General features: G+C 37.5%; 1 protein-coding gene across 1 annotated transcript in view; it reads right to left on the bottom strand.

Moving 5' to 3' along the window:
- Nucleotides 1–9105: 9105 nt before the first annotated feature.
- The window catches only part of IL15 (interleukin 15), a gene marked incomplete at its 5' end in the record, with an annotated part of 4284 nt that continues 566 nt past the window's right edge, over nt 9106–12823 (bottom strand). The window contains 4 exons of the mRNA XM_008939896.1: nt 9106–9219; nt 9797–9940; nt 11602–11643; nt 12120–12201. Coding sequence (XP_008938144.1) covers nt 9106–9219; nt 9797–9940; nt 11602–11643; nt 12120–12201 — 382 coding nt within the window. The remainder of the gene's footprint in view (nt 9220–9796; nt 9941–11601; nt 11644–12119; nt 12202–12823) is intronic.

A 12823-nucleotide genomic window follows, 5' to 3' on the forward strand; every position in this document is an offset into this window, starting at 1 on the left:
CTTGGGTGGTGTGGCTCAAGTGGTTGCTAAGGAAAACTGAGCAAAAAAGTCATAAAAGTGCAAAAAATTACTAGAAGATGAGCTCCTAAAAAGGAATTATGTCAAGTGATAAAACTACAGTAGAGCCAAGGGATTTGGGGTAGGTTACCTTATCCAAATGCCTGACACCAACTGCCAGGAAGATTTCTGTGGGTAAAAGGAAGCCCAGTCACTGTCCTGCAATGTGCAGTGTAAGAGAGAGAGAAAAGTCTGAAGACATCAGTAAAAAATTTAAAATATCAAATGATGCATGAAAGGAGGAAGCTTGTTACAGAATAAAGTTTCAGGAATTATTTATAATGATCTAATTTTATTTGAATTAGTTGTAGCAAGCTTGCCAAAGGAACAACCAAAGGAAATGAAGATTAATCTCTTATTTGTTACATTGTGACTAAAAGAAAAAAAAAATCTTGCAAAATATGACATTAAAAGTCAGAATTAAGGTTAATGAGGAGAAGAAATCCCCAGCTGTCGTAACTGCTGCTGCTGAACACCTGCCATTCAGGATTGCTGCCTCACAGCAGCAGAGGCTGGGGAGTTCCACACATTACTAATGGGATAAGTATTAAGTGACTTGAATGCTTTGAGACTGACCCAAAGCATATTTTGGCTTCTCAGTACTTCCCTGGAAAAAAAACAAAACAAAACAACAGTATAAGCTGTCAAGTGTAAGACATCTTAGGACTTTTTTTTTAGTGAGTAAGAAGATTTTGGCTCATTGGGAAACTGGTGGCTCAAGCTATCCCAAGCTGGCCTTACTAATACGCCCTGTATTACTTCAAGAGCACAGATTTCAAGCTAACTGAAGGAAGTAGGAGAGTCTTAGAACAGCTGCAAAAGGCTGTATATAGAATGTAAATAGAATGGTTCCTCTGTTCCACCTCTGGCTGCTACACAACAATGTTGTCGCTGTTTGTGCTGGGTTAGAAATGTTCTAATGATGTAAATATAGTTTAAATTTTTCTTAAATTATCTTTTGGCACTTTAATGATATCTGTCATTTGTGGTGGAACAGCCATTAAGGTTGTGTAACAATTACTGACAGGCAATATTTCATTTTGAAAAGCCCAGTACAGTTGTTTCCTGAAAGGCATTAAGTGAACAAGCTGCAGGCTGGTGGCATCTATTCATCTCTCAACAGAAATGCTGTATTTGGGCCTAATGCAGTTTCCTTCTACAACAGTGTCACTGTATTTTAAAATCTGATTTTGAGCAAACAGCTTGACATATGAAAAGTTAGTTGCAGTTCTTTGCTTTCCTCAACTACAACTCGTGAAAAAAAGTGCATTAGAAACTGTTCTTTATATTAGCTGTAGAAGTCTACTGCTCAATCTGCATGCTCTAGCAGTCTTGGACATTGTGTGTAAATTATTTGCAATGGTTTGAAAACCAAACTGTGTTTTAATTTTGCTTATTTAACTTTTCATAGTCCTTGATCCAGAAAGCAAGACCTGATTTTTGTGAAATGTAGATACACATTAAAATGTCTTCCTATTACAAGTGATAGATGAAATATTTTACCTTGCTTGTATCACAAAAATTATGATTTTTTTGTTTTTATGCTCATACTATATATCTGCCAACACAGACTGAATGTGCAGTGCAAACCACAAAAAAAATGCATTGGTTGAATAAGCAGTTAGGAATTTTATTGACAATAAATAGTATGGGAAATAACACAGAATTATATTAACACAGGATTATATTAACACTATTATATTAATTAAGGCAATTATTTTATTATTAAGTTATGATTGTATTCTATGTCATAAATGAAAAGGTTATGTATTATTATTTTATTATTTATTCAAACATAACCACAGTTCTCATCAATGTTTGACACAGAGCATACCTCGTACTAGAGTTTGGCCAGTGTCTATACAAAACCAGTGTCTATACAAAATATTATTAGTGTATCACAGTATAAAACAGCTGTGCACATTTGTTCATAAATAGAACAGATTTTCAAAAATATTTATTTTGACTAGAAAAAGTAGAGTTCAGATTGGATGATGGTAAGTTTACAACCTTGCTAGAACAAGCAAAACAGCAGAAAATACAAATTCATAGGAAGTTTGAATAATCAAAACATAAAATAAAGCACATGTGTATATATATATATGTGTGTTTCAAAGACACAAGCACTTATGGAATGATATAGAAAGCTTTGGCATTGAAAAACTTTGGCTTATTCTCAGCTCTATTTCATCAGGTTTAAAGAAAACAGCATTTTGTATAAAACTGTAATCACAAAGTAGGAAGTTAGAATTATGGAACCTCTTTTTATGCTGAAGGAACTAATGGCACAGAGAGAATTCATGTAAGCCAGAAGAATTGCAGTCAGCTGCAAACTTTTTTAAAGCCCATAACTTTGACAAATACTCTTCTGCTCAACAGTAAGTGCAGATAATCCTTTTTATTATGTAAAAGTGGTTGAAAGTGAGGTTGCTGGAGGATATATTAAGCCACCTAGCAGGCTGGTTTATCTGGGGGACTACTGAGTTTCTGTAAACGTACATGGGGGTCAAACTCTGACCTGTATATATTAAAGTGGAAAGCCTAGAGGAGTATTGAGTCTCAGCAGGGAAAGAAACAAAAAAGCAAAGTTTGTGGTTTAGGACTTGGCAGAATGACAGTCTGGGGGTGAACCCATGCTGTTGTTTTTTCTTGCCTAGGGAATTTGAATACAATGGGAGAACTGCTGTATCAAAAGATAAATCTTGAGTAAACACTCAGGTTTAGAAATTTCAAAGAACTGTGGAGACGACCCATTGGAATAAAAACATTTATGTTCCCCAGGGAAATCAGATTTTGAAGGAATAGGATGAAAGATTAAATTATTTTCTTAGGTGACACAGCACTGGAGTCACAGCTGATAAGAACTCTGTCATTCATGTCCATTTCTGTTGGACAAATGTTTTTGCAAATGAACTCCAATAAATTAGCTGAAGATTAAGTTATTTATATAAATTAATTTCTGTTGTCCATGAGGACATGTTCTAAAGATTATGCCTCACATCTAAGACAACTCCTGACATTTATTGAGCTACTTCCCTCCCTATTCACCATCTGGCTGAGAGTTTAAAGTTTCTATCTAATAGTTAGTCACCATCCATCGAAAAATCTGATTCAGACTCAGAAGGAAGAGAACCAGGGTAAGATATTCATTTGTAGGCTAAAGTTAAAATATGCTTCTTTAGCCTTAGCTATTTCTCCAGAAATATCACAGAAGTCCCCCTGACTTCTGTTTATGTTCTATCTTCATTCGTTTCTCCACTACACATTTTTGACTTCTAGAGGTGGTGATCTTCCTGTGTGAGGGTACAGCTAAGTCAGGCATTTAAACAGATGTTTCCTTCTTTATCTTCTCCCCCATTTCTACAAAAACAACTGATTATTGATCAGCTTGACTTGACCAAAAAAAGACCACCTATAATAAGCATTCAGAAGGTGAGGTTTTGGAAGACTTTTGTGTCTTTATTTAAGGTGTTTATTATGGCCTTTAATTAAGCCTTTTGAGAGAAAGATGAAAATTCTCAGCATTTCCAGGTTTTGGAGGAAAATGCTTGAATGGACAGGTTTTAGAGGTGCTGATTTGATCTTATTATTGCAAAATACATGACCTACCCATTTCAGGCTTTCTTTTCCTCCTTAACTACATGTGCAACATTCCATGGAGAATATTGTAGAAGAGTTGAGTTGAATTGTTTCTTCTCTGCCTCTAGAGAAGGCACAGCTCTTTTCACAAGGTACAGAGTAGTCCCCTAGTAAGTATGGCTAGTAAGGTACACCTTCATATGGATGAGCTGCAAGTGAAGGCCACTTTGGATAAAAATTAATTCCATTTCTATTCTCAAGAACACCAGTGCTGACTAAAGGATGTAATGAAGTTTGTGTGTCTTGCTTTGGCTTTATCCACTTGTTCTGAGCAGTTAGTTCGTTCTCACATTTTTAAACCTCTTGCCAAGACATCCAGTCATGACCTTGGCTCAGGGACTCAGGATGGGAATTTCCATAGTCTTCCAAAAGCCCCCTTTGGTGCCTCTTAGGAGGGAGGCAGAAATGAATTGACTGCAGTTATGGGAAGCACTCTGTGAAATTTTCTGTCTAGTTTGAAATGGCAGGCATAGCCTTATTTCCATCCAGCCCCTTGCCAAATTCTGCTACTCAGAACTAATGCAGTAGATCTACACTGAGTTGGGATAATTTTGCTTTCACTGTGATCAGTTAAAGTGACTTTCTTTCCCTTCCACCTGTTTGTTTTCATTCCTGTAGTGGATGTTAAATTTTCCCCATCTTTCCAGTTCTACAAGGAAGATGTTGGCAGCTCAGTCACCTTTGAATATAACTGTGAGAAAAGCAAATCTTATGATATTGGAGTTAGTGATAATTACAGCTAGTCTAACCTTTGATGACTTTATTATAATATTGTTCTTATGCATTTGCTCCATGTTCTTCCTATGAGAAATGCAACAAAATACTAAAAGCTCCATCCTATTGTGGTGTTGCCCACATTAAACTTAGGAAAGGTTGGCAGGCAGACAAAGAGATTCACAAAGAAGACAGGGCACTTAGTTTGGTTTTAGTGGACAGTAGAGCCACCATATGGGTGATGCAACTGTTGAGACAAATAAGTTAACTAGCAATTGTGCATAAAATTTACCTACTTGCAATGGGTAGTGATGTGATTGTCTAGTGCCATGTGTCATAGGAGAACTAATCTGCAACATGTTTTTGTCCTACTCTGCTTGCCTGGAATCCATAAACTACTGGGCAGTTACCTTGCTTTACAAAATTGATGACAATTCTGGAAACATTCAGTGATCCACTGGTGTGATAGGAGGTTAATATTGTTCTCCAGTGTAGCCACTTGAATCCCTATTTTCCCTGCACTTCCATGTCTAGTTATTCCTAAGCAGAGGCAGAAGTACTCAAAAAATATATCAGTATAATATAAACTGGGAAAACATGCAGGCAGTGACAACTCAGTCACATTTTTCTGTTAAAGTTTGTAACAACATCACTATTTTCCACATGCTGAACTAGACTTATGAAAAAAAAAATCTTGAATCTCTGTTGAAATCTCTGTTGGGCCTGTTCAGAAAGCTGCAGCAGGAAAAGCAAAGAGTGAGCCAGGTTTTGGTTTCAGGAGGATAAATCAACATACACGAACCAGCTTCTACAAGGAGGAGAAGCCTCCTTGGCTTCCATCAACCTTTGGATCTGGACTCTCTGTTGAAAGGCTGAAGCAGCTGAAATGCTGTTTTAGCTAGAGAGAACCTGTTGATAGCTACAGCAAATACTTTGCCCTGCTCTGTGAGTGTTACCACTCTACCTTGGACTGACTCAAATGTTCATTGTCTTTCTGAACTTTTGCCACATGGAGCTGGAATGGATTCTAAAGTATATTCTAGAGAGATCCTGTTGATATATACAGCAAATACAGTGTTTGCCCTCCTCTGTGAGTGTTACCACTCTACTTTGGAGTCCAACTCAAATGTTCATTGTCTTTCTGAACTTTTGCCACATGGAGCTGGAATGGATTCTAAAGTATATTTCTAACCACTGTTTGCCTCACATATGAACAAGATGGATGGATCATCTGAAATTGCTACAGAGCCCCAGCTACTTCAGTGCAGGCAAAGAATATGGTTTTTTTTAATATTTTCCTCAAAACAGTGAAGGTCCCAGTAGGAAAGACAGATGAATTTGCCTTTTTTCTACTGCCATTAATGATTCTGGCTTTCACAAAGCTCTCGTTTCCAAACAAACTAGGAGCAGTGAACACTTACATCAAACATTTGAAAAGGGATTTTAATAAAATCATTCCTACTGTTACTTCAGATGAGGAGTCACCTGTTTCTGCCTGGGCAAAACAAGCCATCAGTTACAGACCTGTGGTATTCTATTAGCCTGCTTAAGGTTCCCTTGGCTGCTGGCTTCTCACTGAAGGCATTTTGCCCATTAAGGTATCATCTCCTTGCTTAAAGAAGGGACAAATGGACCACTACCTCTGGGCAGTGATTAATTATTACAGACTTATGCATCCTCATAGGTAAATGACTAAGGCAGGCCATTCAGCATGGAAAAGCTTACTCTGGGTATCAGAGAATACTCCTTCAGACTACTCAGCAGTGATAATGCTATTACTGGCTCAGTTAGATCACTGTGTTACCCTAGTCAGAAATTGAACTGACTTGAAAAATGATGGAGAAACTGTCAGATGCTACTTTTAAGGCCCAAATGTCTATTAGGGAAATTAAATTGATAATCCATACCACGCCTTGTCGTTGTAAAAGACAGCCAGACATTGCAGAAAGTGAAATCTACTGATCATGCAGCGTAGTTAGACTGCTTAAAGTATTGTTTAGATTCTTTTATGTGTTTCAAGAGGGAGGTATGATAACTAATAGTCCTTGTGTAAATATCCTGATGCTAACTTTAAAATGTGAGGACTTTCAAACTTCTGTGACATTAGCTGCACAGAACCACTGGAGGCAACAATGTATTGATGAGCAACCAATGTTTACCTTTGGGGTCTAATGAAAGAAGGTGGCAGAGGATGTCAGACAGCACCTACTCTAGTGCTACTTGCGTTGCCCTGTTAGAATATAGATGGAAATATTGCTGCTGAATACCAAGAAGGGAAAAGAAAAATAGATTTTAAATTATTGCACCGCCGGGAACACAGAATTACATAGCCCAAAACTTCTGTGGAAGAGCATTATTCTTCTCTTCTGGTGTCAAAAGGCAGAGTTATTTTTCTTTCTGAACACAGAAACACTCTGCTATGAGTCACCTCAGTCCCAGACTGAGCTGGATTAATTAGAGAAAACACAGTATTAATCTTTTTCTTAACATTTACCAACAGTAGCTGGAATGATTAGATAGTAAATGCCACAGAAATGACTAGACCTTGTGTAGAAGACACACCTTCCTCACCCGTGGGATGTTTACTTCTAAAGAAGGCACACTGAATTAGTTTTTACTGTTCTGCCTGCAGTGCTAACAACTTAAAGACTTAGTAATGTTCTTTCAAAAAGAAAAATTCAGAGTATATAATGTACTTGCCACTGGTAAATTATTTAATGAAAAACGGAATAAAATTAATTAGGTAACTAATTTTCACCGTGGCCAAGATAAAGAAATCTATGTGATCAAAGGAGCTGTTTGTTTCTCCCATCACAGTACCTCTGGACTGTGTCTCAAGCTTGTTCAAAGCTAGGAATAAGGAAAATCCCATTATCTCTCTGATTAAAGACCACAGTTGGAACTTGGTTTTACCTTGCCTATGCATGTGACATCAGGTAAAAAAAAATCACATTCAATGCCTACCATTATTTTAAGGAAAAGTTTAAACTGTAGACCAGTTAACTTCATCCAAACTGTGGAATAAAAACTTCTTTCATTCATGTTTTGTAGTGTCCAAGAATTTATTTCTTCTGTGATACCTCTGCTAGTGTTTAATCCTGATATCAATGTGCTCATGAATTTACCAATCAGTCTGTAAGTCATCTGGAAGATGACATCCACTGTGCTCACATTTATGTTCTTTCACTTGTAGTTCACTGGAGATTCAGCTCCTCAGAGTGCTGAAGACTGACTGTTAGAAGGAACCCAACAATAAGGGAGTGCCAGGCACTGTATTTGTTGCCATGATGAGATTGAGAATTCCTTCCTGGTTTTGACAGACCTTGGACAGCTGAATGACTCAGCCATTTAATAAATGAAGGTGGAGAAATGGAGGTGCCTGGGGGGAAGAATTACTTATTATGGATAGCAGTTGTTATGACATGGTTATGAATCATGAAGAAATCAGGTACTTCAGAAAGAGCTGAAAGAAGGCTATGCAACATTTCAGAGCTACCAGGGGACAGGTGACTGCACCAGTCTAAGTAAGAGAGTTATCATGATTTCAAATAACTGGGCAAAAGTGATTCCTGCCAGCAAAGTTTTTATCCCAAAAGGAGACCAAAATTACAAACTCGACTACACAGGCAGGATTTCTGCCACACAGAATTATTTTTAAGTTTGTAAGAGACTTGATCACCTCCCTTATTCACAGAATGAAATTTCTGCTACTTCTCTTTGGTGGAAATTTAGATTGAGTTTTGTGTAATTGCTAAAGGAACTGTAGTGATTACCATCATGACTAAGGTAGTGTCCATACCAGAGGTAGCAAATGAAGTGACAGAGCATGTTCTGTCACTGGGGAGTGGAACCAAGCACCAGAATTACCTTCCCTTGAGAAGATTGGAGATGGCTTTTAACACCCTTATGCTTTCATTGTACAAAAGGGAGAAGAAGCAAGGAAGAATCCTTAAATTGATATTCTAATATTTTACTTTGAATTCTTAGATAAAACAAGTAATTGAATTTACCTGCAAACCATAGTAAAAATAAATATATTAACAGATAGCCAACAGACCTTTAAGACAAATAGGCTCAGCTTGTGTTGTGGCACTAGTTCATTGAAGGAGTGCTAATGAGAAGAAAAAAACAGCAAGGAAAACTGTCAAACATGACTAACAACAGAAGTGGAGATGAGCTAGGATCTTCCAGGAGTACAGATGGTAAAAGGATAAATTTCAGATAACAAAACCAGCTATAGCCAAATGTTTTAACAGAGTGTGATAAATTTATAACAGGAACAATAATCAAAGAAGAGCTTTTCTCTGGAACCCCATTCAGTCAGCCCTGAACTGAGTTCACGAGGAGATTCCCACTGCAGATAGTCTGAGATGATAGAGAATTTTGTGGAAAGGTTGGTAAGGTAGGCAGGCTTCCTTTTCTCTTGGACTCACCAAAAAGGTAACACTCTTTAAGTCAAGAAGAAGCTTTAAACTCTATTAAATGTCTTTAATTTATGTTTTATAAGCAATATCATTGGTGTGTTCTCGGCTAGAACACACTGTGAATTGCAGGGATTTTATTATTCTCTGTTGATGTGTTATGCTGTGTAAGTAGGATGGTAAGTGATGTCCTTTCCCATTTATTCTTGCTGATCAGCTAATTTCTCTGAGGATGTTCATGGCAGAATCTTCATTCCCAGCTTGTCTCTTTTGGTCAGTGTTTGCATTCCTTCTGTATAACCTTTACAAAACTCTTTACAAACTCTGTAAAATTTTTTTCTTCATACTCTTCACATTCTTTGCATTTTGCTGGTGTTGAAGAATTCAACTGAAAAACAAAACACAATAGTAAAGCAGGATACCAATCCATTTGCTCTGATAGAGAACTAACCCTTGTTTGCCCTGGTTTTGGGCATAACTCCAGTGTAGTCAATGCCTACAAAAAGCCTTGATGGAGGCTTCCATGATCCTTATGGTCTGTGTAGCTCCTGGCTTGCTTTCTGAGTAGATTCAGCTTTCAAAAACACAGCACCTCAGTGAGAGATGCAAGTGGCTGTCCCCTTGAAAATCAGGATGCTTCTCTGTATGGGTCTGAGCATACCTGGCTTTAGCTACTGAAGTTACAGCTCTTTGTACCTACACGTTCAAACACCCTGATGTATTTATGCATGCACAGTGAAAGTATTTGCTTTCATGGGAAACCTGAAAGTGTTTTTCCAAAAACTGTTAAGTTCTATGTTTCATACTTGTATGTGTAGCATTTTCAGTGTTCCACGTCCAGCTTACTGCATCCCATTTACTTTCATCTGTACCATCTCACCTTTTACTTAACAAAAGAGGTATTTCTGAAACTGGGGAAACACTTTTGATTTGCCTTATTTCCACAGGCTGTGGGTGTTACTTACCTTGTTATTTCCTAAGCTAGCATATCCATTTTTCCATATGTTCAATACATCCTGTGTTTTACTACAGTTTTTCAGAAGACATTCTTGAAGAATCACTTTTGTCTCTAAGAAAAAACATCTCATTACAGGTTCTTGACATTCATTCTGAAAAGAAAAAGAAGTTACAATAGTTTTACAATTAAAAAGGAGTGAGTGCAAGATATAATTTACCACAAAGTGGCTGATTTTCATTTACTGGATATCTCTTCTCACTATTCAAATACTTTTAAATATCCACAAAGATTGGCTGTGAGAGCTAACAACATAAAGACCAGGCAGTTGGCTAAGGTGAGATCTCAGTGAAGAACATAGGGCAATAATTAACAAGGATAGGAATTTGGGATATAGTTAAAAACAGTGGAATTAAATTAGTATTATTCTTAGTAATTCTAGCAACTTCATTCAGAGACCTGAATTCAGAATAGCTAGGAGAGAAGAGGAAGTAGATATTACCTGTATCTCACAAATTAAAGGAAAAGAAGCAGAGGTACTAATTTCTGAAAAGCCAAGAATCAGTCCCAGGTTGTCTGATTTTCATCTCATACCCCTGTAAGAAAATCTTCCTGATATTGCCAGGTACTCACTCAGCCATTACAATGGATTAACCTCTCTGGCTCAACTCAGTCAAGAGACTTCACACATGTGTGAAGATGTGGACATGCATATTTTTGCAACTTTTTTTCCTGCTATAGAGGGCTAATGGTACAGACACATCAGCCTGTGCTTTCTCAGGCTTGCCAAATCCACTGCATCCATCAGTATTCTGCATGCACACTGAGACTATTCTGCACTGAGCTGGAAGAGTGTGGCAAGCCAGAAGGCAACAAAGCTGCTCAAGTGTCTAGAGCACAAGGCTTATGAGGAAACTGGAGCTGTTTAGCCTGCAGAAAGGGAGGCTCAGGGAAGACATTACCACTTCCTACAACTGCCTGAGAGAAGGTTGTAGTGAGGTGGGGGTCAGTCTCTTCTGCCAAGTAACAAGTGATAGGACAAGGGGAAATGGCTGCAAGTTGCACCAGGGGAGGTTTAGGGTGGATATTAGGATAAACTTCTTTACTGAAAGGGTTGTTAAACAGTGGAACAGGCTGCCCAGGGAAGTGGTTGAATCACCATCCCTGGAAGTATTTAAAAGGCACGTAGATGAGGTGTTAGGGACATGGGTTAGTTGTGGACTTGGTAGAGTTAGGTTAATGGTTGGACTTGATGAACTTAAAGGTCTTTTCCAACCCAAATGAAGCTATGATTCCAACTCTTTATGAACAGGATTCATGTACTGTCTGTGTTTGGTGCAATCCTTATGGGAATGTTTGTTGTTAGGAAAGCAATGTCTTTGCAGAAGCAGAGAACACAGAGGCAGATGCTGCCAGGGGCTCTCCATATTCCACTCCTCCAGTATTTTATTCCACTAAATAGTGCATGGTGTGAAATAATCAAATTTGTAAGTATTTTCTTTGTCACTTTTTCTCTCCCTCACATTACAAATGGATACTGACATTATTTTAGGCAGTGTTTGCTTTGATAAGATCTTTATGGATCATCACTTCTCATTGATTAATTTTAATAGTATGTGATTCAATAAAAATAATTAATACCTGCTTACGTAATTTATCATAAGCATTTTAACAGAACTGTTCCTTCCAAGGCAGATTATTTAATTTCTGAAATTTTTCTGCAGTTAGACCAAGGCTGCCTTAGGATAAAGTTGCTAGTAAAGAAATGAAGGCACCATATTAGACCAGTTGAGGCCAAATTTCAAGTTTACTTACATCCTCATCTGTGTTTGCAGTATATAAACTAACATCAATGTCCTAAAAGAAAACAAAAGTTAGAATTATGAACAACAACAAACAGATTTAGAGGTAATAGAGCTAACTCTGCAAGACTTGGAATAGCTCCAAGTTCAAAGGCCAAATCCATTCAGATATTGGGACCCAGCAAGTCAAGGGATCTTCAAGTCACTTAGTAACCTGCAGGGTGGACTTCACTGTGAGAATGACTCACCAGAATCAAGTCCTACAATACTTTCTCTGAAGGAGATAACTCCCAAGCCCACTGCCCTTTCTTTTATTTTTTTTAAAGTGAAAAAGAAAATATTTAATTCTGGAATCCAGACTCCTTGGTCAACTCCAGTTCTCTTTAACTTTCTGTTCCATGAAACAGCATTACACAAACACCACCCCTTTTGCTGCTCCCTGTCACTGACACTTCTTAGCTGAGCACACTGCTCAATATTTGTTGTCTGCTCCCATGATTAGATGAAATTCTGACTTTTTCATCAACTTACTTTGGATGTCTTGATCCGCTCCAAATCTTTCAGAACTTCTGCCCATTTGCAATGTCCTGCTGCTGTCTTTAGTACATAAGCACTACAAGAGAAGGAAAAGGGTGACTGTTAAGCTCAACAATAGGTAAACAAAATATTTATGCTGAAAAAAAGTGTCAGAGGTTATTAAGATAGTATAGAGACTGTTTAGCTGTATATATACATATGGTAAATGTGTGGGATAAGCATATTTGACAAATCATAAAATCATATAGATACTTAAAAACTGTATCTCAGATTCACACACTATAAACAATGTGAGGTTTTTTTAAAGGCCAGTTTTATAGAATACAATGGAAGAGAAATGTTCAACTACTTAATGTAAAAAACTTACAGTTCTTTTAAAATATACAAGAAAATCCCTAATTTCAAAGTCTCTTATACTGGAAATTCCCCACACACCCCCTCCCACTACTCTGAGTTTCTACCTTAAGCCTCACAGAAATATTATTTGTCATTTTAGATGTAATTTTTTTGTGTACAGGAAAGCTTCCTCCTGCTATGGATAAGATCCTGCTCAAAGTGAACCACTGAAGGGTGGAAGGAAGATTTCCGTCTCCTTGGAAGATTTTTGGTATGTGAATTGCACTTTTAATGTGTCCCCACTTCGATCCTTAATTTGGAAGCCTTTCAGTACTGCTGCACTATAAATAATATATGATAAT

This window comes from Merops nubicus, unplaced genomic scaffold, assembly GCF_000691845.1.
Source record: "Merops nubicus isolate BGI_N331 unplaced genomic scaffold, ASM69184v1 scaffold145, whole genome shotgun sequence".
NCBI lineage: Eukaryota > Metazoa > Chordata > Aves > Coraciiformes > Meropidae > Merops > Merops nubicus.